Source organism: Rana temporaria, chromosome 2, assembly GCF_905171775.1.
Source record: "Rana temporaria chromosome 2, aRanTem1.1, whole genome shotgun sequence".
NCBI lineage: Eukaryota > Metazoa > Chordata > Amphibia > Anura > Ranidae > Rana > Rana temporaria.
Genome location: NC_053490.1, coordinates 538,138,396 through 538,165,700, shown reverse-complemented (window position 1 = coordinate 538,165,700; position 27,305 = coordinate 538,138,396). Strand labels below are relative to the sequence as shown.

The 27,305-nt window shown below is 43.2% G+C and overlaps 1 protein-coding gene across 1 annotated transcript in view; it reads right to left on the bottom strand.

The window, feature by feature from the left end:
• SPAG17 (sperm associated antigen 17) overlaps positions 1 to 27,305 on the bottom strand; it is a 229,726-nt gene that overhangs the window by 111,525 nt on the left and 90,896 nt on the right. The window contains exons 12-15 of the mRNA XM_040339490.1: positions 25,248 to 25,361; positions 21,651 to 21,801; positions 15,333 to 15,548; positions 14,852 to 14,892 (exon numbers count right to left, since the gene is read on the bottom strand). Coding sequence (XP_040195424.1) covers positions 14,852 to 14,892; positions 15,333 to 15,548; positions 21,651 to 21,801; positions 25,248 to 25,361 — 522 coding nt within the window. The remainder of the gene's footprint in view (positions 1 to 14,851; positions 14,893 to 15,332; positions 15,549 to 21,650; positions 21,802 to 25,247; positions 25,362 to 27,305) is intronic.

Genomic DNA, 27,305 nt, shown 5'->3' with positions numbered 1-27,305 from the left:
TTTCATAACCTCGTCACGCGATTGGGGCTCCTCCAGGATGCGCGTGACAAGAACCGTCACGCCTGCCGCATCCTATTTGGAGATGAGATTTACATGGTTTGATGTGATATTTTGTTATTTCTGTTTTATTTTTATTTTTTTTTTATGCAACGTTTTTTTTTTTTTTTTTTTTTTTTTTTTTTTTTACCACCTCAGCTTTCTTTTACCAAATTCTAGAGACCAGCTCATGATTTGATGCTTCTTACGTCTCAGGTTGTGGTTTGCATCATGTGTGGTATTTATTCTGCATTCTCTTTTTTTTTTTTTTTTTTATTAACTCGTAAGTATTACGGTTTCTATGTCGGCCAACCAATAGGGCAGAAAGGCAATGACCCTACACCCTGCTGGTCGAAACCCAATAACATTTAACAGAAAAATAATTTTTCCAATTATTTACGCCCCCCCCCCCCCCCTGGCTCCCAGGGATCTCGTCCTATTCTCCTCTAAGATAACCCCCAACAAGTTCAGCAACGGAAACTATTTTTATAAATCCCTCTGGTAATAGTCATTAAAAAGGGCGAACAGAAGGTGCAAGTGGGTTAATGCCCATTTACACATTTCCTGTTCCTAACAGACCCTGACTCTCTCAGCGTAGCTCCATGTTTTTTTGTATTCCTTCCATTTTGCCCATTTCTCCCCATATTCCCCATTCCCTTCCCGATGACTATCCCTTAATTCTTCTAACCTGTACGTTTCCTCTACTTCGTCGATCCAGTTCCAGACATGGGGACTTTCCTTCTCCTGCCACTTTTTGGGAATGAGTCTCTTCGCTGCGTTTAAAAGATGGGGTAGTAAAGACTGCTTATATTTTTTTACCCCTTCAAGACTACCGTGGAAGAGTACGGCCCAGGGATCTTTCTTTATCTCCTCCCCCGTTATAACCTTTATTTGGGTCAATATTGTGTCCCAATAGCTTTGAATTTTTGGGCATAGCCACCATAAATGGGCCATCGTGCCTATTTCTGAGCAACCCCGCCAGCACTCAGCGGACTGGCTGGCTTTAAATTTATTAGCTTTATCAGGGGTGATATACCACCCTGAGAAGCACTTGTAATTTGCTTCGGCTGTGCGAACGTCTATTGCAGATGAGTGAGTTAATTGAATGATCCTCTGAAAAGTGTTTGCCCCTCTCGTGATACCTAACTCTCTTTCCCATTTATCTATAAAGGGTGCTTCTCCCCGTGACCCTATCTTGACCAATATCCCGTAGAGTTTAGTGATAGTGCCCTTTGAATTCTTGGATTTGCAAATCCTCTCAAGTGGAGTCAGCTCCGCCTCCGTCCGTAGTGGGCGGGGGAGGTGCAGCACAAAGTGGTGCAACTGGGAATAATGCCACCTATCGAGATTCCAGTAGTCCGTTTTGGATTTCAAATCTCCGTAGGTCATTATCTCTCCGTCATTAATGATATCTCCTAAGTGCACTGTGTCTTTCCTAATCCAGTTCCCTCCAATTTTGTTTTCCCCAGGTGCAAAGTAAGGATTTTCTTTTAAATTCATTAGTGGGGAATTAAATTTCCCCTCTAATTGTGCCTGAGTTCTATCCCATATTCTTAATGTGTGTCGTGTTATATCATGTGTTTTGTGGTCTAGTGCTCTGTGTTGTGTAGGGATCCATATGATATTATTCAAATATTTGCTAGTTAACGCTTTCTCAATTTGCACCCATCTTTTATCTGGCCTGTCGCGAGCCCATTCAACCGCCCGCGATAGGACCGCCGCTTTATAGTAACTTTTGATGTCCGGAACACCCAGCCCGCCACGCAGCTTTCCCTGTTTTAGTGTGGAGAGAGATATTCTATGCTTCTTGTTTTTCCATACATAGTTTAGTAGCAAGGTATTCAGAATGCTCAAAAATTGTTGTGGAAGGGCGATTGGTAGTGTTGAGCAGAATATGCCATATTCGATTTCGCGATATATCTCGAATATATATTCGAATATTCGAGATATATTCGCTAAATTCGAATATTCGTGATATTTTATCGAAATTAAATGATTGCGATTTTTCGCTATTGCGAATGCGAAAATAATTGCGATTTTTTGATAACTGCGGTAGGAGCACTCTGATTGGCTCAGAATATTCGTGATATTTTATCGAAATATCGCAACATGCGAATGCGATATTTATTGCGCAATTTCGAGAAATGCTGGAGGAGCGCTCTGATTGGCTCAGAATATTCGTGATATTTTATCGAAATATCGCAACATGCGAATGCGATATTTACTGCGCAATTTCGACAAATGCTGTAGGAGCAGTCTGATTGGCTCAGAATATTCGTGATATTTTATCGAAATATCGCAACATGCGAATGCGATATTTACTGCGCAATTTCGACAAATGCTGTAGGAGCACTCTGATTGGCTCAGAATATTCGTGATATTTTACAATACAAAATAATTGCGAATATTCGGCAAATGCGGAAGGAGCACTCTGATTGGCTCAGAATATTCTTGATATTTTACAATACAAAATAATTGCGAATATTCGGCAAATGCGGAAGGAGCACTCTGATTGGCTCAGAATATTCTTGATATTTTACAATACAAAATAATTGCGAATATTCGGCAAATGCAGAAGGAGCACTCTGATTGGCTCAGAATATTCTTGATATTTTACAATACAAAATAAAAAGTGTTTTGCATTGGTGGTGATTCTTTACTCTATCCATCTGTCACAGCCGTTTGTCAATCAAACACCTTGAAGATTGAACACGTTCATGCTGCATGCTTTGGACTTTTTTTCACTTCACATATCAAAGACATTTTTATGAAAGATTATTTTTCTATTATTGGGACTATATTTCTTTATATATTTGTTTCACTGTGTATTTCACAAGTTATTTGCGCTTGCTTATTTTATAATTTGCCCACATGTCTTGTCACTAGACATATTTTTTATTCTTGTAGAGCGACTCCATTTTCTGTCTTGTATTAAATTATGTTGTATAACATTTTTGAGTTGCTGCTGTATTCTCCCCTTTTTTTAAGGTATGCGCAATTTTTTCCTTCTTACAAAAAAAAATAATATCAAACATACAAATATTCATAACAGAAACATACACAAAGCCCCCCCCTTTTGCATCAGAGACAATCAGAGTTCTCCTACCACAGTTATCGAAAATTCGCAATCATTTTCGCATTCGCAATAGCGAAAAATCGCAATGTTTTTTTTTTCTATTTGGGAACATAAAAGGATCGCCTCAGCTTAGCTACTCGGCCCAGGGTCTCTAATCATACCAGCAATGCTTTTAGACGTCGATAGGATGTGATCTGTTTTTAAAATCAAATTGAAAAAATGCGAATATTCGGAATTGCGAATATTCACCGCGAAATTCGAAATATAGCGCGATTTCTCGAATATGCTATATTCGAGTCGAATATTCGCAATGCGAATATTCGTGAGCAACACTAGCGATTGGTACCAGTAAAAATGTATAAAGAATTTTTGGAACTACCACCATCTTCAACATATTTATACGTCCGATCCATGATATAGGTTTATTTACCGTGCTTTTTAGTTCGTTCTTGATCTCATTTAATAAGGGAACATAGTTTATTTTATACATCTTCTGTACTGTGTTGGCCAGTTTAATACCTAAATACTTTAGTTCTTTAGTCCAGGGAAAGGCACAGACTTCCTTTACTAATCCTACCTCACTTTTATTTAAATTAATATTCAAAATTACTGATTTATTTATATTTATTTTAAAGTTGGAAATATCCCCGTATTGTTTCAGTACTTTGGTGAGCTTAGGAATGGATTTGACCGGGTTGGTTACATAAAATAGTATATCATCGGCAAAGGCCGATAATTTATGTTCCTCCGAGTCTACTCCTACCCCATTAATATCAGGATCCTTACGGATAGTAGCCAACAGTGGCTCCAATGATAATATGAAAAGAAGGGGAGACAGGGGGCACCCCTGCCTTGTTCCATTTTTCATTTCGAATGCTTCCGATAGCGTTCCGTTTATTTTAATTTTAGCGGTAGGATGGAGGTACAGTGTTTTAATCCAACGGGACATCCTATATCCTATTCCCATGGTAGTAAGGGTCTCCGTCATGAGCCCCCAGTCTACCCTGTCGAAAGCTTTTTCAGCATCAACTGACAGGAGTAGACCGGGGGATTTATTCTGCCTGATGGTCTGAAGCAGGAGAATTGCCCTTAGGCTATTGTCTTTGCCCTCTCTGTTGGGTACAAATCCTACTTGGTCGGGGTGCACCAGAGAGTGCATGACCCCCTTCAGGCGTCCTGCAAGGATTTTGGCAAACAACTTGATGTCTGAATTTAACAGCGAAATAGGCCTGTATCCCGAACAGAGAGTGCTGTCTTTCCCTTCTTTCAAAATTAAAGCGACCACAGCCGCTGTTGCTTCACTGCTGGCTTCGAATTCGGAGCCTAGCCCATTAAAATATTTGCACAACCTTGGAATCAGTATATTGCTGAATCTCTTATAGTACATTGTTGAGAACCCGTCCGGGCCCGGGCTTTTTCCGCCCGTAGTGGTATTTAGTGCTATTTTTATTTCTGCCTCGGTTATGGGGCGGTCCATATTCAAACTCTCCGTCTCCTCCAATCTAGGGAGTCCTGCCTTTACAAGAAAGTCTCTAGTCTCTTCCTCCCTTTCCCCTTCCTGCAAACCTGGGTGTTTTATTGTGTATAATTCCTCATAGTAATTTTTGAAACTGTCCGCGATTTCGGGAGTTGCATAAACCAAGTTCCCATTTTTCCCCTTAATTTTTTCAATGTAGTTCCTAGTTTTCTTTTTTTGGGCCATTTTAGCTAACAGCTTACTTGGTTTATTACCCCATATGTACCTCTCCTTGGAGATGCAGTTTAGTTTGTACCTTGCTTCCTGTTCCATGATTTCCTTAAGTGCATCTCTTTTCAGGGTTAGATTAAGGTAGGTCTCTTTTAGTCTTTGCTCTTTATGTTTGCTTTCTAGGGTCTCTATCTCCTTCCTCAGGGAGTTGGCTTTACTTTTCCTTTCTTTTTTTTTTTTAGCGCCCTCGGCAATTAAAATTCCTCTAATATACGCTTTGTGCGTCTCCCAAAGGGTTGCACTGGAAATCCCTGCTGTATCGTTGATGTGAAAGAATTGTTTTAGTTCGGCCTCCACTCTTCTAGCCCCTCCTGCGTCTCGAATCAGGCTATCATCCAGGCGCCACACCGGCCGCTGCTTCTTTTGTGTGGATAATATAATTTTCATTGTTATTGGAGCATGGTCTGACACCGTCATGATTCCTATTTCAGTCTCTGTAATAGAGTCGAGCAGCCCGTGATCCGCCAGGATGTAGTCTATTCTGGAGTACGTTCCGTGGGGAGGGGAGAAAAATGTGTAGTCATGTTCATTTGGATGAAAAATCCTCCAAACATCCACTAATTGGCGTTCGTGTAACTTATGTTTGACTCTCTGTAAATGCACATTTTTTGTCGCCTTCCCACGGAATGTACTGTCTTCTGTCGGATTGAATACAAAGTTTAAATCCCCCATCAGTATTATGTATCCCTCGGCAAAATTATTCAGTTTACCCAGAATTTTACCTAAGTATTGGGTTGGGTGTACGTTTGGGGCATATATATTTGCTAGAGTATAGATTACATTTTCGAACTTTATTTTAAGAAATAAAAATCTCCCTTCGGGATCTGTCGACCTCGCCTCGAGCGTGAATCCAAAGCCTCTTGTAAACCCGATAGCCACACCCCTTGCTCGTTTGGAGATGGAGTCACCATAAAACCAAATGGGGTACGCCGGGGAGTATAATTTAATGTTTGCGTCTATGGTCAAGTGAGATTCTTGAATAAATACCACATCTGCTCTAATTTGCTCAATCTCGGCCAAAACTTTTAATCTTTTGACAGCTGAATTTAGACCCTTTACATTATAAGATAGAAATTTTACTTCTGTCATTTCCTATTACTGGATCGTTCCTTGAACGTGCTGGACTTTCTAATAGATCCCCTGGGAGCCATATTCCCTATTCCCTCCCTATTTTGAAGGGGGAGAGTGTTCTCTCCCCTTCCAAACCCCCCCCTCCATCCCCCCCTCCCCCCCCCCTTGCCTAGGCCAGTGCATCGCCTCTGAACCGTGGGGATCCTCGGTGTCCCCTACCCGTCGGTTCTTTTGGATGAGGTGCAGCACTCAGCGCCCCTCCCACACATTGTCTCCTGGAGTTTCCCAGGGGATCGATCTTGTATGTGTGGGGATACGGATCCTCCCTTCTTGTTCCCCTCTCCAGTCACCCACCCTCCATCCCTCCCCCCTCCCCCCCCCCCTCTGTGCCAAACTCTCAGGGCCACCCCAGGGGGCAACGATTTTCTAATCGCTATTCAACCCATCCGGGTAACTCAATCACCGGTATATCTAGTTTACGGCAGAACCCTACCAAATCCTCAGGGAATGTTAATTTTGCTGATATGCCTTCTTTATACCCTATCAGGCACGCCGGGAACCCCCATTGGTAATTTATATTAGATTTCCGCATTTGATCCAATAAGGGTTTTAAGTGCCTTCTTCTGGACAGGGTTTCCCAGGCCAAATCCGTAAAGATCTGGATCTCCGTCCCGTCATAGGATAAGGGAGGCTTTCTTCTCAGTTTTTGCCAGATTTCCTCTTTGTCTTCAAAGTGTCTGAACCTGGCTATTATGTCCCTGTGCCAATTTCCTCCTCCCTCCCTAGTCTTTCCCACTCGGTGTACTCGTTCTAGTTTTAGGGGACCTTCCAAGCCGTTATTTAGGAGGGGGATGAGCAAATCATTGAGAATTTTCCTCAGGTCTTCCCCCTTCTCCTCCTTGACCGATCGTAGCCTCAGGTTTTGCCTTCTATTACGGTTCTCGTAATCTTCCAGTCGGTATTGCAGCAGCCTCTGATTTTGTTTCATATTCAGATGTTGGATGTTTAATTCTTTTATTTCGAGATCCTGCTTTTCTATTTTTTTCTCCGCTTCCTCCACCCGTTCCAGCGTATGAAATAGATCCGTTCTTAGTGTACTAATTTCCTCTTTTATTACATTCTCCAATCTCCTTAGCATGGCATCCATTTCCCCTTTCGTGGGAATATGAGAGTCCGAGCTATAGTCTTCCATTTGGCCGACCGCATGTTCAAGTTCTGCTGAAGTGTCCGCACTTGGAGTTGCCGCCCCCCCCTGTTCCCTTCTTATTTGTCCCAGTTTTTTCTGCTTTTTTTGCCATTCCTGGGCTCTTGGAACTGCCTTCCGGCGTCATGTAGTGTCTAATCGTACTGGTGGTGGCGATCTCTTTAGGGATTTTCGGGGCGGCCCCCCTTGTTGATCTGTTCATATTATATTTCTTTATCGCTCTGATGCGTTTACCCAGTTTGAGCAAAAGGTGGAGAGGCTCACTCCCCCCCCCCTTTTTTTTTTTTTTTTTTTTTTTTTTGAGGGAGGTTTTAATTACTCCCTCTGGGGAAATTTTATCAAGTTTCAAGAGTATTAAATTATTCTTAATGGGTATTTAACGCCGAAGTTGAAAGTTGGCCCGAAAATTCACCCGTTTGTACTATGGCGGGTTTTAGCAAAAAAGGATTGCAAGAGGGGAAGCGGGGGTTGCTCGCCTTCTATTGAAAGGGCGATGCGACCACTACTTGGGTTAAAAGGTTTTTTTTTTTTTTTTTTTTTTTTAGTTTAGTAGCACCTTATGAGCTATGATCCATACCAAACCCTGAGGTATCCACCGTAGCTTCAGGGCATGCCCCTTCCGGGATGTCACTATATTTTGTGGGGACAGGAACAATATCTGATGCTTTTCTACATAACCGCCAAGTTGTATGTCATCAATATGTACGGTAATCAACTCATAAACTCATTAGTTCTTGTATTGATAAATGTGCCTAGGGATATATAAAGTTTATGCAAGCAGCATTCACAGCAGGTGTCCCTCTGATGTTACACAATTTTATCTGGTTGCCCAGTGTATCTTCTTTATCAGCTCCCTCCGCACGCTTTATGTATCCAACCTTAGGGACACTAGAAAAAAGTCAAATAGTGGCAGTTCTCCTACCCTATTTCCGTTTGTGGGAGACAGAACGCAGGTTACTCCCCTTGCTATATTACAGTTCATATAGCAAAGATCGGCCAAAGAGGGGGTGAGCTTCTTACTTAGGGCCGTTGAAATTTTTCCCTTTTGAGTTCAAAGCCAGCCTTATTTGATAATATGGGGCGTATTGAGTGCCTTCCCCTGAGGTTTTCAAGCAGTGCACCAGTACATATCGCCTCCAAGATTTTTCAGTGTTTTGTGGGGGCTGGTGCAGTATCTCAGGGGTAACTGCTGCTTTTAACTTATCCGCCAAAGTCAATGACCACAATATATAAGGCTATTAAATCCTAGGTATATGTATTCAAAAGTATCCATAGGGAGATATAAAAACTTATATACACAGTTTCACAGCAGGTTCCTCTTCGATAATTCCTTCCCCTCACTTATAGTGACAACCAATTAGGGTATCTGTGAATGATACAGTAACTACAGCACTCCTGCCCTGTCTCCACCATCAGGGCCAGGTCTCATGTTATTCACGTTGCCACAATACAGTTCTATAGCAGAAAAGAAAAAACGGATTGTTTTTACCTGTTGCTGTTTATTTTCCCCATGCTTTTTCAAAGGTAGCCTGGTAGCCTGGACTCGCTGCGTACAGAGGAGGGAGGGGGATGGCCAACCAACACGCCACGCGTGCAAGCCTCCCTGCTATCCCTCCATGCTGTACCTTACCTGCTGTCTCCCTGGTGGGCGTGGGGGGGGTCGGATGGTGGGGGATTCCCAGAGAGCGGCGGTGGCAGATGTATACCGCGGGTTGGGCGAGCTATCCGCTCAGTGCGCTCCCTCTCGGCAGCGTGTCCGCTGCCGCTGGAGCCCCTCCGGATCTCTGTCCTCCCATCTCCGTTGCCGGGAAAGATCCGTGGAGCGCGCTGCTGCTCCCTCAGACGTGCGTGCTTCACGTGCACCACGTCATCTGTTATGCAACGGTTTTATGACTCAATTATTACACATGGACTAAAAATCCACCATTGCCAAACAATGTGTGCGCTACAGATCCTCAATATGGTCCAAATCTCGTATTTATATAAAACGGCCGGGAACTACTTGGGGCAGATCCACAAAGAGAGTACACCGGCGTATTTACTGTTACGGCGGCGTAATTTCAAATTACCCGCGTCGTATCTTTGTTTTGAATCCTCAAAACAAAGATACGACGGCATCTGGGTTCGATCCGACCGGTGTACGTCTTCGTACGCCTTCGGATCTAAGATGCAATTCTTCGGCGTCCTCTGGGTGGCGTTACCGTCGTTTTCCGCGTCGAGTATGCAAATTAGCTATTTCCGACGATCCTTACGTCGTTTTTTTTTCCGGATTTTTCCGGCGTATAGTTAAAGCTGCTATTTGGTGGTGTACTCAATGTTAAGTATGGCCGACGTTCCCGCGTATAATTTTAAATATTCTACGTCGTTTGCGCAAGTCGTCGTGAATGGGGCTGGACGCCATTTACGTCCACGTCAAAACCAATGACGTCCTTGGGAAATTTAGGGACGGCGCATGCGCAGTTCGTTCGGCGCAGTTTGAAACACGCCCCCTACTCGCCACATTTGAATTAGGCGCCCTTACGCCGCGAGAGATACACTACGCTGCCGTAACTTTGGGCGCAAATTCGTTGTGGATTCGAACCAAATCGGAAAAGTTACGGCGGCGAAGTGTATCTCAGATACGCTGCGCCGGGGCAGATCTTTGTGGATCTGCCCCCTTGTCTGTATATTTATAAAGTCAATAAAAAATTATTTAAAAACATAAAATACAAACATTTAAATATGGCAAATAATTTAATTAAAAATAATTATAATTGAATAATTGCCCCTTACATTGGTGGTCAGTAGAGAAATGCCCCTTACATTGGTGGTCAGTAGGGGAATGCCCCTTACATTGGTGGTCAGTAGGGGAATGCCCCTAACATTGGTGGTCAGTAGAGAAATGCCCCTTACATTGGTGGTCAGTGGAGAAATTCCCTGTACATTGGTGGTCAGTAGAGAAATGCCCCTTACATTGGTGGTCAGTAGGGAAATGCCCCTTACATTGGTGGTCAGTAGGGAAATGCCCCTTACATTGGTGGTCAGTAGGGGAATGCCCCTTACATTGGTGGTCAGTAGGGGAATGCCCCTTACATTGGTGGTCAGTAGGGGAATGCCCCTTACATTGGTGGTCAGTAGGGGAATGCCCCTTACATTGGTGGTCAGTAGAGAAATGCCCCTTACATTGGTGGTCAGTGGAGAAATTCCCTGTACATTGGTGGTCAGTAGAGAAATGCCCCTTACATTGGTGGTCAGTAGGGAAATGCCCCTTACATTGGTGGTCAGTAGGGGAATGCCCCTTACATTGGTGGTCAGTAGGGAAATGCCCCTTACATTGGTGGTCAGTAGGGAAATGCCCCTTACATTGGTGGTCAGTAGGGAAATGCCCCGTACATTGGTGGTCAGTAGGGAAATGCCCCTTACATTGGTGGTCAGTAGGGGAATGCCCCTTACATTGGTGGTCAGTAGGGAAATGCCCCTTACATTGGTGGTCAGTAGGGAAATGCCCCTTACATTGGTGGTCAGTAGGGAAATGCCCCGTACATTGGTGGTCAGTAGAGAAATGCCCCTTACATTGGTGGTCAGTGGAGAAATTCCCTGTACATTGGTGGTCAGTAGAGAAATGCCCCTTACATTGGTGGTCAGTAGGGAAATGCCCCTTACATTGGTGGTCAGTAGGGGAATGCCCCTTACATTGGTGGTCAGTAGGGGAATGCCCCTTACATTGGTGATCAGTAGGGGAATGCCCCTTACATTGGTGGTCAGTAGGGAAATGCCCCTTACATTGGTGGTCAGTAGGGAAATGCCCCGTACATTGGTGGTCAGTAGGGGAATGCCCCTTACATTGGTGGTCAGTAGGGGAATGCCCCTTACATTGGTGGTCAGTAGGGAAATGCCCCTTACATTGGTGGTCAGTAGGGGAATGCCCCTTACATTGGTGGTCAGTAGGGAAATGCCCCTTACATTGGTGGTCAGTAGGGGAATGCCCCTTACATTGGTGGTCAGTAGGGAAATGCCCCTTACATTGGTGGTCAGTAGAGAAATGCCCCTTACATTGGTGGTCAGTAGAGAAATGCCCCTTACATTGGTGATCAGTAGGGGAATGCCCCTTACATTGGTGGTCAGTAGGGAAATGCCCCTTACATTGGTGATCAGTAGGGGAATGCCCCTTACATTGGTGGTCAGTAGGGAAATGCCCCTTACATTGGTGGTCAGTAGGGAAATGCCCCTTACATTGGTGGTCAGTAGGGAAATGCCCCTTACATTGGTGGTCAGTAGAGAAATGCCCCTTACATTGGTGATCAGTAGGGAAATGCCACTTACATTGGTGGTCAGTAGAGAAATGTCCCTTACATTGGTGGTCAGTAGAGAAATGCCCCGTACATTGGTGGTCAGTAGGGGAATGCCCCTTACATTGGTGGTCAGTAGGGGAATGCCCCTTACATTGGTGGTCAGTAGGGAAATGCCCCTTACATTGGTGGTCAGTAGAGAAATGTCCCTTACATTGGTGGTCAGTAGGGAAATGCCCCTTACATTGGTGGTCAGTAGAGAAATGTCCCTTACATTGGTGGTCAGTAGAGAAATGCCCCTTACATTGGTGGTCAGTAGGGGAATGCCCCTTACATTGGGGGTCAGTAGGGAAATGCCCCTTACATTGGGGGTCAGTAGGGGAATGCCCCTTACATTGGTGGTCAGTAGGGGAATGCCCCTTACATTGGTGGTCAGTAGGGAAATGCCCCGTACATTGGTGGTCAGTAGGGGAATGCCCCTTACATTGGTGGTCAGTAGGGGAATGCCCCTTACATTGGTGATCAGTAGGGGAATGCCCCTTACATTGGTGGTCAGTAGGGAAATGCCCCTTACATTGGTGGTCAGTAGGGAAATGCCCCGTACATTGGTGGTCAGTAGGGGAATGCCCCTTACATTGGTGGTCAGTAGGGAAATGCCCCTTACATTGGTGGTCAGTAGGGAAATGCCCCGTACATTGGTGGTCAGTAGGGGAATGCCCCTTACATTGGTGGTCAGTAGGGGAATGCCCCTTACATTGGTGGTCAGTAGGGAAATGCCCCTTACATTGGTGGTCAGTAGAGAAATGCCCCTTACATTGGTGGTCAGTAGAGAAATGCCCCTTACATTGGTGATCAGTAGGGAAATGCCACTTACATTGGTGGTCAGTAGAGAAATGTCCCTTACATTGGTGGTCAGTAGAGAAATGCCCCTTACATTGGTGGTCAGTAGGGGAATGCCCCTTACATTGGGGGTCAGTAGGGAAATGCCCCGTACATTGATGGACAGTAGAGAAATGCCCCTTACATTGGTGGTCAGTAGAGAAATGCCCCTTACATTGGTGGTCAGTAGGGGCACACAACTAGAGGAAAGGCTCTGATTGGGCCCTGCAGATCTCAGAGATACAAGGCTGCACAGAGCCGGGGCTGTGTGCTCAGTCCTGTGGTGATGCCGGTAGGCCGCCCCCCCCTCTCTCTCTCTCTCTCGGGGGGTCACACGTGGTCACTTTGTAGTTGGTTGATTGAAGGTTGCAGAGAGAAAACAAGCTGTTCTGGGCTCTTTCCCACCGCTGGCTCCATCCATCACCAGATCAGTCAGGATGGGGGGGCATTTCTCCCGGCCGCCCCCCCCCTTTCCCCTCCATCCAAGATTATATTGCTAGCAGCTGGGAGACGCTCTCGCTGCACCAATCGGCTGCCAAGCAGACTCATCCCCTTTCAGTTCTTTTTTTATGGTTCCCATAATCTAAATATTTGTATTGTTAGGTTATTCCTCTCTGCGTTCTGCTACTAATTACATGCAGCCTGTGCCGCTCTCCATCCAAGCAGCCCTCATAGATGGAGCGCCCGGCGGAATGCATGACAGGTGCTCACCAGGAGGGCGGCCCCAACTTCCCAGAAGAAAACCGCAGATATACAATGTAACGATGGAGGAGAATATCCAGAGGGGGTACTGGGGGGGGTCAGTACCTGGAGGGAGTACTGGGGGGGGTCAGTACCTGGAGGGGGTACTGGGAGAGTCAGTACCTGGAGGGAGTACTGGGGGGTCAGTACCTGGAGGGGGTACTGGGGGTCAGTACATGGAGGGGGTACTGGGGGTCAGTACCTGGAGGGAGTACTGTGGGGGGTCAGTACCTGGAGGGAGTACTGGGGGGTCAGTACTTGGAGGGGGTACTGGGGGTCAGTACCTGGAGGGGGTACTGGGGGTCAGTACCTGGAGGGAGTACTGTGGGGGTCAGTACTTGGAGGGGGTACTGGGGGTCAGTACCTGGAGGGGGTACTGGGGGTCAGTACCTGGAGGGGGTACTGGGGGTCAGTACCTGGAGGGGGTACTGGGGGTCAGTACCTGGAGGGGGTACTGGGGGGAGTCAGTACCTGGAGGGGGTACTGGGAGAGTCAGTACCTGGAGGGGGCACTGGGGGGGGTCAGTACCTGGAGGGGGTACTGGGGGGGGGGTCAGTACCTGGAGGGAGTACTGGGGGGGGGGGGTCAGTACCTGGAGGGGGTACTGGGCGGGATCAGTACCTGCAGGGGGTACTGGGGAGTCAGTACCTGGAGGGGGTACTGGGGGGGGGTCAGTACCTGGAGGGGGTACTGTGGGGGTCAGTACCTAGAGGGGGTACTGTGGGGGTCAGTACCTGGAGGGAGTACTGGGGGGGTCAGTACCTGCAGGGGGTACTGGGGAGTCAGTACCTGGAGGGGGTACTGGGGGGGGGTCAGTACCTGGAGGGGGTACTGTGGGGGTCAGTACCTAGAGGGGGTACTGTGGGGGTCAGTACCTGGAGGGAGTACTGGGGGGGGTCAGTACCTGGAGGGGGTACTGGGGGGGCAGTACCTTGAGGGGGGTACTGGGGGGGGGGGGGTCAGTACCTTAAGTGGGTACTGGGGGGGGTCAGTACCTTGAGTGGGTACTGGGGGGGTCAGTACCTTGAGTGGGTACTGGGGGGGGGGTCAGTCCCTGGAGGGTGTACTGGTGGGGGTCAGTCCCTGGAAGGTGTACTGGGGGGGTCAGTACCTGGAGGGGGTACTGGGGGGGGTCAGCACCTGGAGGGGGTACTGGGGGGCTCAGCACCTGGAGGGGGTACTGGGGGGGGGTCAGTACCTGGAGAGTGTACTGGGGGGGTCAGAACCTGGAGGGGGTACTGGGGGGATCAGTACCTGCAGGGGGTACTGGGGGGTCAGTATCTGCAGGGGGGTACTGGGGGGGGTTCAGTACCTGGAGGGGGTACTACCTTGAGTGTGTACTGGGGGGGGTCAGTACCTTGAGGCTGTACTGGGGGGGTCAGTCCCTGGAGGGTGTACTGGGGGGGGTTTGCACCTGGAGGGGGTACTGGGGGGGTCAGCACCTGGAGGGGGTACGGGGGGGGGGGGGGGCAGTGGCTGGAGAGTGTACTGGGGGGGTCAGTACCTGAAGGGAGTACTGGGGGGGTCAGTACCTGGAGGGGGTATTTGGGGGGGTCAGTACCTGGAGAGTGCACGGGGGGGCAGTATCCGGAGGAGCACTGTAGTATATGTCAGAGATATATAAATATATAATGATAGTGGGTGACTGTGGAGGGGAGACAATAAAGTGTAAGCTCTTCAGGTACAGAGACTGATATGACTGGCTCTGTACAGCACTGCGGTATATGTCGGAGCCATATAAATATACTCTGAGAAATCTCCCAGGTTGTACATTTAAATTATACAATTAAATGTAACAAAAAAAAACATTAAATGAAAATAAAACTTACCGCTGCCTCCGCTGACTTCACATCTTGTACTCCGTCTCCCTCTATAGGTGAGAAATGACAATTGCAGTCAGATCTTTAAAAAATTACATTATGTCAACCTACATTTTTTTAAAACCCCCCTCTTAAATATGAGAATGTCCCCCCCCTCCTAGATATGAGAATGTCCCCCCCCCTCCTAGATATGAGAATGTCCCCCCCCCTCCTAGATATGAGAATGTCCCCCCCCCTCCTAGATATGAGAATGTCCCCCCCCTCCTAGATATGAGAATGTCCCCCCCCCCTCCTAGATATGAGAATGTCCCCCCCCCTCCTAGATATGAGAATGTCCCCGCCCCCTCTTGCATTTGTCTCCATATTGATGTATTTCCACTCATTCTCCTTCCTGCTGTCACCATTAGAATGTTATAAATAAATACAATTGATACAATGTATGGGAAAAAAACGGAATCTCGGGATCCGGCTGACCCCCGGCCCCCCTCACCCGCAGGATTCGCCTTCTCATACATCTTCCTGACGCTGGATATTCGGTGAATTTCTCGTGCAAACGCCGCCGGATCGTCCCAGGGAATGTGACCGCCGCCCCCCAACATCTTCCCGGGGCTTTCCAGCTCCCCAAACTCATCGAAGCCGCTCAGCGCCACACTCTCCAACGTCAGGAGCTTAAATGCCCGCGTCACGACGTCCCAGGATGGCGGATCTGTGCCACAGGAAACAAAACGTGGAACGTTTGTGACACATTGTACAAAAAAATGCCGATACATATAAAGAGGGGTGCAATATCTGAATTATTATTAACGGAATTGTTATTATTGTTATAATTATTATTATTGTTTAATAAAAATAATAATCATTTTATTATTGTGATATTATTATTTATTATTATTGTTATAATAATTAAATATTATTTAACAACAATAATTATTATTATGATATTAATATCAATTATTATAATAATAATAATAATAATAATAATAATAATAATAATAACAATAATAATAATAATTACTATTATTATATTTATTATTATCTGAATTTTTATTATTGGTGTGCAATAACTGAATTCAGCAGTCGGCCGTGATGCACTAGTGACAAAGAGGTGTGCAATTTCTGAATTATTATTAACAGAGTTATTATTACTGTTATAATCATTATTATTGTTTAATAAAAATAATATTAATTGAATTACTATTATTGCGATATAATTATTATTATTATTATAATAATAATAATAAATGATTTAACAATAATAATTATGATATTAATATTTATTATTGTTGTTGTTATAATAATAATAATTATTTTTATATTTATTATCAGAATTTGTATTATTGGTGTACAATAACTGAATCCAGTGGTCAGCTGTGTTGAACTAGTGATAAAGAGGTGTGCAACGTCTGAATTCATTATTAACAGAATTATTATTATTGTTATGATTATTATTCTTATTATTGTTAAATAATAATAATTTAATTATTATTGTGATATTATTATTTACTTATTTTTTGTTATTGTTATAATTGAATCCAGTGGTCAGCCGTGTTGCACTACTGTCAAAGAGGTGTGCAATTTCTGAAATAGTTATTAACAGAATTATTATTATTATTGTTAAATAATAATTGAATTACTATTATTGTGATAATATTATTTATTATTATTGTTATTATTATTATTATTATTAAAAAATAAATTATTATAACAATAATAATAATAATAAATAATATAATAATAATTATTATTATTGTTAAAAAATTATTTATTATTAAGTGGTCTTGCATAGCAAGAGCACTTATTGTTATCTCACATATATATTATTATTATTATTCTTATAGCCAAATTTGCCACCCTAACTCTTCCCACAGTTTTTACACTACATAAACGAGTAATATATCGAATCGTGCGGATTGTTCCCGATCGGTGGGCTATTACTGTGTGGAACGTTTCGCCGAATCGTTCGCGAAATATCGTCATTTTTGCGGCAAAATTTTCCCATAGGAATGAATGGGGAGAGCTAGAGTGTGGGATTTCTAAAAATGAAAAATCATTACATGATTTGCAAACTGCGACCATTCCCTCATTTTCAAGCCGACCTACACAAATCTTATATCAAAACGTTCAGCTATCCCTGCTGCCACCAGATGTGTTCACGGATACGTGATTGATCAAACCGTTTTCACAATATGATAATTTGTTTGCAACCTACGCCATCCATTATTTCAATGGAAGTCAATGGAGGTCAAGGTTTAGAAAACTAAAATCTGCTTTGGAATTTGTAAACTGCGACTGTGCCTTCAATTTTATTATTTCAGAGACATACTATACATCAAAATGTAGGTCTGGGTCTTGTGATTCGTAAAATATAAAGATATTCGCTGTGCGATTTATAGTTTTTAAAATACAACAATTTGAAGGACAAATATTAAAAAATAAATCCAGGATCTGAGAATCTGCCTAGAGTGTGTTTGCATATGTTTACATTTGGTTTCCTAGGAGACGCTGAGGTAATTAAAAGTCCTCACAGCTGTAAGGGGATTATATAGCTCCTCCCACACAGTTGTGAGGTGTTTTCTGTGAGGTGAGTTCTGTGAGGTAAATACTTTCATACACACAGTTGTGAGGTAGTTGTGAGGTGTTTTCTGTGAGGTAAATACCTTCATACACACAGCTGTGAGGTAGCTGTGAGGCGTTTTCTGTGAGGTAAATACCTTCATACACACAGTTGTGAGGTAGTTGTGAGGTGTTTTCTGTGAGGTAAATACCTTAATTTGAAGGACAAGTATTCAAAAAACATTCCTCAATTTCTGCTGTGTTTACAGAGAGCCTGCAAACCAAACAATTGGTTTCCTAGGAAACGCTGAGGAGTTTAATAACACCTCACAAACAGTTGTGAGGTGAGTTGGCTCCTCCCACACAAGGCTGAGGGAACTTTCCTCTGCTAGCAAGGGTCTCAAACTGGTGGCCCTCCAGCTGTTGTAAAACTACAAGTCCCATCATGCCTCTGCCTGTGGGAGTCATGCTGGTAACTGTCATTCTTGCAATGCCTCATTGGACTTATAGTTTTGCAACAGCTGGAGGGCCGCCAGTTTGAGACGCCTGGTTAGAGGCTGCTTGCATATGTTTACATTGGTTTCCTAGGAGACGCTGAGGTAAAATCCTTCATACACACATCTGTGAGGGCTTTCTATAGCTCCTCCCACACACTGTGAGGTGATATGGCTCAGTTTTTTTTGGCTCTGCGTAACTTCTGCATGCTCTGCATATAGCAACCATGCATAGCAACCAGTCCATAGCAACCAGTCCATAGCAACCGTCCATAGCAACCAGTCCATAGCAACCAGTCCATAGCAACCAGTCCATAGCAACCGTCCATAGCAACCAGTCCCTAGCAACCAGTCCATAGCAACCAGTCCATAGCAACCAGTCCCTAGCAACCAGTCCCTAGCAACCGTCCATAGCAACCAGTCCCTAGCAACCAGTCCCTAGCAACCAGTCCATAGCAACCACTCCATAGCAACCACTCCATAGCAACCACTCCATAGCAACCAGTCCCTAGCAACCAGTTCATAGCAACCAGTCCATAGCAACCAGTCCCTAGCAACCAGTCCCTAGCAACCAGTCCCTAGCAACCAGTCCATAGCAACCGTCCATAGCAACCAGTCCATAGCAACCAGTCCATAGCAACCAGTCCCTAGCAACCACTCCCTAGCAACCGCAACCAGTCCCTAGCAACCAGTCCCTAGCAACCAATCCCTAGCAACCAGTCCCTAGCAACCGTCCATAGCAACCAGTCCATAGCAACCACTCCCTAGCAACCACTCCCTAGCAACCACTCCATAGCAACCACTCCATAGCAACCAGTCCCTAGCAACCAATCCATAGCAACCAGTCCATAGCAACCAGTCCATAGCAACCAGTCCATAGCAACCGTCCATAGCAACCAGTCCATAGCAACCGTCCATAGCAACCAGTCCATAGCAACCAGTCCATAGCAACCACTCCCTAGCAACCACTCCCTAGCAACCACTCCCTAGCAACCGTCCATAGCAACCAGTCCATAGAAACCAGTCCCTAGCAACCAGTCCATAGCAACCGTCCATAGCAACCAGTCCATAGCAACCAGTCCCTAGCAACCAGTCCCTAGCAACCAGTCCATAGCAACCCTCCATAGCAACCACTCCATAGCAAACGTCTATAGCAACCACTCCATAGCAACCAGTCCATAGCAACTGTCCATAGCAACTGTCCATAGCAACCATTCCATAGCAACCCTCCATAGCAACTCTCCATAGCAACCACTCCATAGCAACCAGTCCATAGCAACCAGTCCATAGCAACCGTCCATAGCAACCCATCCATAGCCATCAGTCCATAGCAACCCTCCATAGCAACCAGTCCATAGCAACCCTCCATAGCAACCAGTCCATAGCAACCCTCCATAGCAACCCTCCATAGCAACCACTCCATAGCAACCCTCCATAGCAACCACTCCATAGCAACCCTCCATAGCAACCCTCCATAGCAACCACTCCATAGCAACCGTCTATAGCAACCAGTCTATAGCAACCAGTCCATAGCATCCGTCCATAGCAACCAGTCCATAGGAACCAATCCAGAGCAACCGTCCATACCAACCACTCCATAGCAACCAGTCCATAGCAACCAGTCCATAGCAACCGTCCATACCCATCAGTCTATAGCAACCAGTCCATAGCAACTAGTCCATAGCAACCCTCCATAGCAGCCAGTTTTTGATGGGGCAAATAGGATGGTGCAGTTTTGATGGTGCAGTTTTGATGGGCTAGTTTTTGATGGAGCAGTTTTTGATGGGGCAATGGACCGAATTGGATCGACACACGGTTGGATCTCATTTACATCTCCAGGGGCACCGTCTCCAGTCAGGAGTATTGGTGGAGGCAAGACCACGCCGCACAATTTCCCCAGAAATTGTATCTTTTCTAGTTATAATTATTATTATTATATAATAATAATAATAATAATAATAATAATAATAATAATAATAATAATAATTATTATTATTAATACTATATTTATTATTAGCTGAATTTGTATTATTGGTGTACAATAACTGAATCCAGTGGTCGGCTGTGTTGCACTAGTGACAAAGAGGTGTGCAATTTCTGAATTCATTATTAACAGAATTATTATTATTATTGTTATGATTATTATTCTTATTATTTTTAAATAATAATAATTTAATTATTATTGTGATATTATTATTTATTATTATTGTTATTGTTATAATTGAATCCAGTGGTCAGCCGTGTTGCACTACTGACAAAGAGGTGTGCAATTTCTGAAATAGTTATTAACAGAATTATTATTATTGTTAAATAATAATTGAATTACTATTATTGTGATAATATTATTTATTATTGTTATTATTATTGTTAAAAAATAATTTATTATTATAACAATAATAATAAATAATATAATAATAATTATAATTATTGTTAAAAAATAATTTATTATTATAATTATTATATTATTATAATAATAATAATTATTATTAATATTATATTTATTATTAGCTGAATTTGTATTATTGCTGTGCAATAACTGAATCCAGTGGTCGGCTGTGTTGCACTAGTGACAAAGAGGTGTGCAATTTCTGAATTATTAACAGAATTGTTATTATTGTTAAATAATAATAATTTAATTACTATTATTGTGTTAATATTATTTAATATTATTGTTATAATAATAAATTATTATAATTATTATCATCTGAATTCTTATTGTTGGTGTGCAATAACTGAATCCAGTGGTCGGCCGTGTTGCACTAGTGACAAAGAGGTGTGCAATTTCTGAATTAATTATTGTTATAATTATTATTTATTATAATTATTATTGTTAAATAATAAATTATTATTATTGTGATAATATTTTTTATTATTATTGTTATAATAATAAATTATTATTTAACAATAATAATAATTATTATTATTATATTATTATTTATTATTATTTTTAGAATAATATTTATCATTTTTATCATCTGAATTTCTATTATTGGTGTGCAATAACTGAATCCAGCGGTCGGCGTGTTGCACTAGTGATACGCCCCACGTGTGCAGAACTCACCCGTGTTACAGTAGTGCATGTGCTTGTGATATTATAATTTATTAATATTGTTATAAAAATAAATTATTAAACAATAATTATTATTATTATATTAATATAAATTATTACAATAATAATAATTATTATTTTATTTATTGTTATCTGAATTTTTATTATTGGTGTGCAATAACTGAATCCGGTGGTCACCTGTGCTGCACACTAGTGACAAAGAGGTGTGCAACTTCTGAATTAATTATTGTTTTAATTATTATTATTGTTATAATAATTATTATTATTGCAAAATAATAATAATTGAATTACCATTAGTGTGATAATATTTTCTATTATTATTATTATAATAAAAAAATATTATTTAACAATAATAATTATTATTATGATATTATTGTTATAATAATAATTATTATCAACTAAATTTGTATTATTTAATTATTGTTTTAATTATTATTATTGTTATAATAATTATTATTATTGCAAAATAATAATAATTGAATTACCATTATTGTGATAATATTTTTTATTATTATTATTATTATTATAATAATAAATTATTATTTAACAATAATAATTATTATTATGATATTATTATTGTTATAATAATAATTATTATCAACTAAATTTTTATTATTGGTGTGCAATAACTGAATTCAGCGGTCGGCGTGTTGCACTAGTGATACCCCCCCCCCCGGTGTGCAGAACTCACCCGTGTTACAGTAGTGCATGAGCTCGTGGATCTGCGCCAGCCTTCGGGAGTTGATCTCGGGGGTCGGTTGCTGGAACTGGAGGAGTTCGGCTATCGGGAGTTTTCTCAGCATCGTTTCCTCCACTGTGTTGGGGCTCAGAGTGTTTGGGAGCTGAAATAAAGCGCAGAATGGGCAGCATAGTGGCTTAGTGGTTAGCACTTCTGCCATGCAGTCCTCAGTTAGAATTTACAGTCTAGTCACTATCTGCATGGGGTCTGCATGCTCTCCCTGTACTTGCATAAGATTCCTCCCACACTACAAATAAGACATGCTGAGAGTTTAATTGGCTCCTAGTATGTGCAAAAGGGACCTTAGATTGTCAGCTTCTCGAGGGCGGGGACTGATGTGAATGTACAATAAAAGGTGTATTTATAAAAACAAATCTGCATAGCAATTCACCAAGCAAAAATGCATGCCTATTCATTCCGTGCAAATGGGACAAAAAACAAATGTTATATGACTACATCCTGTGCTGTTTGAAAGTTTTTCATTGATTTAAAAAAGGAAATGCCATATTTAACCACTAGAGGGTGCTAAATATCACAGGCACTTCCTAGGATACATAGCACCATCTAGTGGACAAAATGAATGTGCATGCACTTTAACTGGGAGATGCTGTATTTGGCCATTAGATGGCGCAACATTTCATAGGAATTTCCCATAGATACGTATCGCCATCTAGTGGACAAAATGAACCTGGCATGCACTTTAACTGAGAGAATTGCTATGCAAATGCCTAAGCCTATTTCTGACAATTTGGTGCTTACAAGTTAAAATCCGTATTTTGTTGCTAGAAAATTACTTAGAACCCCCAAACATTATACACATTTTTTTTAGCAGAGAATCTAGAGAATAAATGGCGATTGTTGCTATATTTTATGTCACGCGGTATTTGTGCGGCGGTGTTTTAAACGCAACTTTTTTGGGAAAAATTTATATTCATGAATTAAAATAAAATAATAAGTAAAGTTAGCCCAATATTTTTGTATAATGTAAAAGATGATGTTACGCCGAGTAAATAGATACCAAACACGTCACACTTTATAATTGCGCACGCTCGTGGAATGGCGACAAACTACGCTACCTAGAAAATCTCCATAGGCGACGATTTCATTTTTTTTTACGGTTACCAGGTTAGAGTTATAGAGGAGGTCTACGGCTAGAATTATTGCTCTCGCTCTGATGATCGCGGCGACACCTCACGTGTGTGTGATTTGAACACCGTTTGCATATGCGGGCGCGACTTCCGTATGCGTTTTCTTTTCTGCGCGAGCTCGCGGGGACAGGGGGGGGCTTTACATTTTTTTTTTATTTGTTTTTAGAATATAAAATTGTGTTTTAAAAAAAAAACTTTTATTGCCGTCACAAGGAATGTAAACATCCCTTGTGACAGTAATAGGAGGTGACAGGTCCTCTTTATGGAGGGATCTGGGGTCTATAATGAATGTAAACCTCCCATGTGACAGTAATAGGAGGTGACAGGTCCTCTTTATGGAGAGATCGGGGGTCTATAATGAATGTAAACATCCCTTGTGACAGTAATAGGAGGTGACAGGTCCTCTTTATGGAGGGATCGGGGGTCTATAATGAATGTAAACATCCCTTGTGACAGTAATAGGTGGTGACAGGTCCTCTTTATGGAGGGATCGGGGGTCTATAATGAATGTAAACATCCCCTGTGACAGTAATAGGTGGTGACAGGTACTCTTTATGGAGGGATCGGGGGTCTATAATGAATGTAAACATCCCTTGTGACAGTAATAGGAGGTGACAGGTCCTCTTTATGGAGGGATCGGGGGTCTATAATGAATGTAAACATCCCTTGTGACAGTAATAGGTGGTGACAGGTCCTCTTTATGGAGGGATCGGGGGTCTATAATGAATGTAAACATCCCCTGTGACAGTAATAGGTGGTGACAGGTACTCTTTATGGAGGGATCGGGGGTCTATAATGAATGTAAACATCCCATGTGACAGTAATAGGAGGTGACAAGTACTCTTAATGGAGGGATCGGGGGTCTATAATGAATGTAAACATCCCCGTGACAGCAATAGGGGCCTATAATGAATGTAAACATTCCCTGTGACAGTAATAGGTGGTGACAGGTCCTCTTTATGGAGGGATCTGGGGTCTATAATGAATGTAAACATCCCCTGTGACAGTAATAGGAGGTGACAGGTACTCTTTATGGAGAGATTGGGGGTCTATAATGAATGTAAACATCCCATGTGACAGTAATAGGAGGTGACAAGTACTCTTAATGGAGGGATCTGGGGTCTATAATGAATGTAAACATCTCCTGTGACAGTAATAGGAGGCGAATGGTCCTCTTTATGGAGGGATCTGGGGTCTATAATGAATGTAAACATCCCCTGTGACAGTAATAGGGGTCTATAATGAATGTAAACATCCCATGTGACAGTAATAGGAGGTGACAGGTCCTCTTTATGGAGGGATCTGGGGTCTATAATGAATGTAAACATCCCCTGTGACAGTAATAGGGGTCTATAATGAATGTAAACATCCCCTGTGACAGTAATAGGAGGTGACCGGTCCTCTTTATGGAGGGATCTGGGGTCTATAATGAATGTAAACATCCCCTGTGACAGTAATAGGTGGTGACAGGTCCTCTTTATGGAGGGATCTGGGGTCTATAATGAATGTAAACATCCCCTGTGACAGTAATAGGGGTCTATAATGAATGTAAACATCCCCTGTGACAGTAATAGGGGTCTATAATGAATGTAAACATCCCCTGTGACAGCAATAGGTGGCGACAGGTCCTCTTTATGGAGGGATCTGGGGTCTATAATGAATGTAAACATCCCCTGTGACAGTAATAGGAGGTGACAGGTACTCTTAATGGAGGGATCTGGGGTCTATAATGAATGTAAACATCCCATGTGACAGTAATAGGAGGTGACAGGTCCTCTTTATGGAGAGATCTGGGGTCTATAATGAATGTAAACATCCCATGTGACAGTAATAGGAGGTGACAGGTCCTCTTTATGGAGGGATCGGGGGTCTATAATGAATGTAAACATCCCCTGTGACAGTAATAGGAGGTGACAGGTCCTCTTTATGGAGGGATCGGGGGTCTATAATGAATGTAAACATCCCTTGTGACAGTAATAGGGGGTGACAGGTCCTCTTTATGGAGAGATCAGGGGTCTATAATGAATGTAAACATCCCCTGTGACAGTAATAGGAGGTGACAGGTCCTCTTTATGGAGGGATCTGGGGTCTATAATGAATGTAAACATCTCTAAAAGACCCCAAATCCCTCCTTTGCACTTCAAAGTATTGAGATTGCCAAAAACGGCGATTCTGAATACCGCATATTTTTTTTAAATCCGGCGCCATTGGCAGGCGAGTAACCCGGAAGTGACGTTGTGACGTCGCTTCCGTGTTTACATTGAAGAGACTGAATCGTTTCAGTCTCTCTCTAGGCGCCAGAGGTGGCGCGTCGTGGATCGGGTCTCCCGGTAAGAGTGGCGGAGGCGGTGGGAGGGGGTGGGGATGTTTCACAGACTCGTATTCAGCGAGGGTCACTCACCTGCACCTGGTAGGTCCTCTCCTTGGTCTTGTCGTGGAAGTGGAGCAGGTGAGGTCCTGTAGATGGCGCTGTTTTCTCACCCTGCTCTTGTCCAATGAGGGTGTTGTGTAGATTCTGAGCAATGAGAAGGTGTATAGAGGGTTAATCTTATAAGAAATGACCATTTCTCTATCATTCATTGGGATAATGTACGTTCCCTCGAAACGCGTCGCTCTTTATGGAGTAGGAGGAGCCTGCCCATGCAGAGTACAGAGAACGTCTGATACATGGATGAGGGAGATTCTCAGGACAATGGCGGTGACGTTCTTTGTATATTGGGCAACAAAAAATTAAAGAGTAACTCAATTTTCATGAAAAAAAAGGAAATTAAATAAAAATATTATAAGATGAATATATTAACCACTTCCTTACCGGGCACTTAACCCCTCCCCCCCTCAATTCTCAGCTTTCAGCACTTTTCTCACACTTTGAATGACAATTGCGCGGTCATACAACACTGCACCCAAATGACATTTTTATAATTTGTTCCCCACAAATAGAGATTCTTTTGGATGGTATTTGATCTCCTCTGAGGTTTTTATTTCTTGCTAAACAAACAAAAAAACATGGAAAATGTAGAAAAAAATAATCATGTTTCATAGTTTGTTATAAAATTTTGCAAACAGGTATTTTTTCGCCTTCATTGATATGCGCTGATGAGGCGGCACTGGTGGGCACTGATAGAATGCACTGGTGGGCACTGATAGGGACAGATAAGGCGGCACTGATAGGGACAGATAAGGCGGCACTGATAGGGACAGATAAGGCGGCACTGATAGGAACAGATAAGGCGAAACTGATGGATGGCACTAATAGTTGGCACTGATGGGCACTGGTAAGGGACACTGATGGGCGGCACTGGTAGTGGACACAGAGGTGGCACTGTGGACTCTGATGGGTGGCACTATGGGCACTGATGGGTGGCGCTGGTGGTTACTGGCAGGTGGCTGTCCTTCATCGGGATCGATGTCCCTCTGACAGCCGCCGGTGATCGGCTATTTTAGCGTAAGGAGAAAAAATAGACGATTGCCAGCTCTGTTTACATCACATGATCAGCTGTCATTGGCTGACAACTGATCACGTGGTCAGGGCCGTCTTTACCACAGAACAGGGGCAGCTGCCCAGGGCCCTGTCACTGTTGGGGGCCCAAAGCAACCCCCTTTGAAAATATATATATATATATTTATTTTTTATTTTTTTAGGGGTCCGGAGGTCCCCAGGGCCCCAGATGGCAACCCCCCCCCCCTTTTTTTATTTATTTTTAAATAAAAAAAGTATATATTTTTTTAATATATTTTTATTTTTTATTAAAGGGACAATTTTTTTTAGGGGTCCCCAGGGCCCCAGATGGCAACCCCCCCTTTTTTTATTTATTTTTAAATAAAACAAATATATTTTTTAATATATTTTTATTTTATTTTTTATTAAAGGGCCAATTTTTTTTTTTTTTTTTTTAGAGGTCTGGAGGTCCCCAGGGGCCCGTAGATCCCCAGGGCCACGGATGACAACCCCCCTTTTTTTATAAAAACATATTTTTTTTAGATATTTATTTTATTTTTTATATTTACGAAGGCATGGCGGCCCATTCAAATCAATGGGCTGCTGTACCTGCACAAATGAGGGCCGCCAAAACACATACATGTGAACCAGCCAGGCCCAAAATAAGCTGGAGGGGGGCCCAAAAAAAATGTTTGCCCAGGGCCCAAACCATATTAAAGACGGCCCTGCACGTGGTAAGGGGTTGGGTTTGACCCCTCACTCTGATCTGTGATCAGCCGAGTCTCATTGACCAAAACTATAAGGGCCCTTTCACACGGGGCGGATCAGTAATGATCCTCTCCGTGTGTCCGCAAAGCTCAGCAGGGATCCTCCGTAAAATCCCCGCTGAGCTGGCAGCTGACAGGGCGGTCCCCCGATGGGGGATCGGATGAATACGGACTGTATGTCCATGTTCATCCGATCCGATCCGGCAGAAAAATAGGATTTCCTTCCGTCCGCAAATGCGGATCTTTGTGGAGG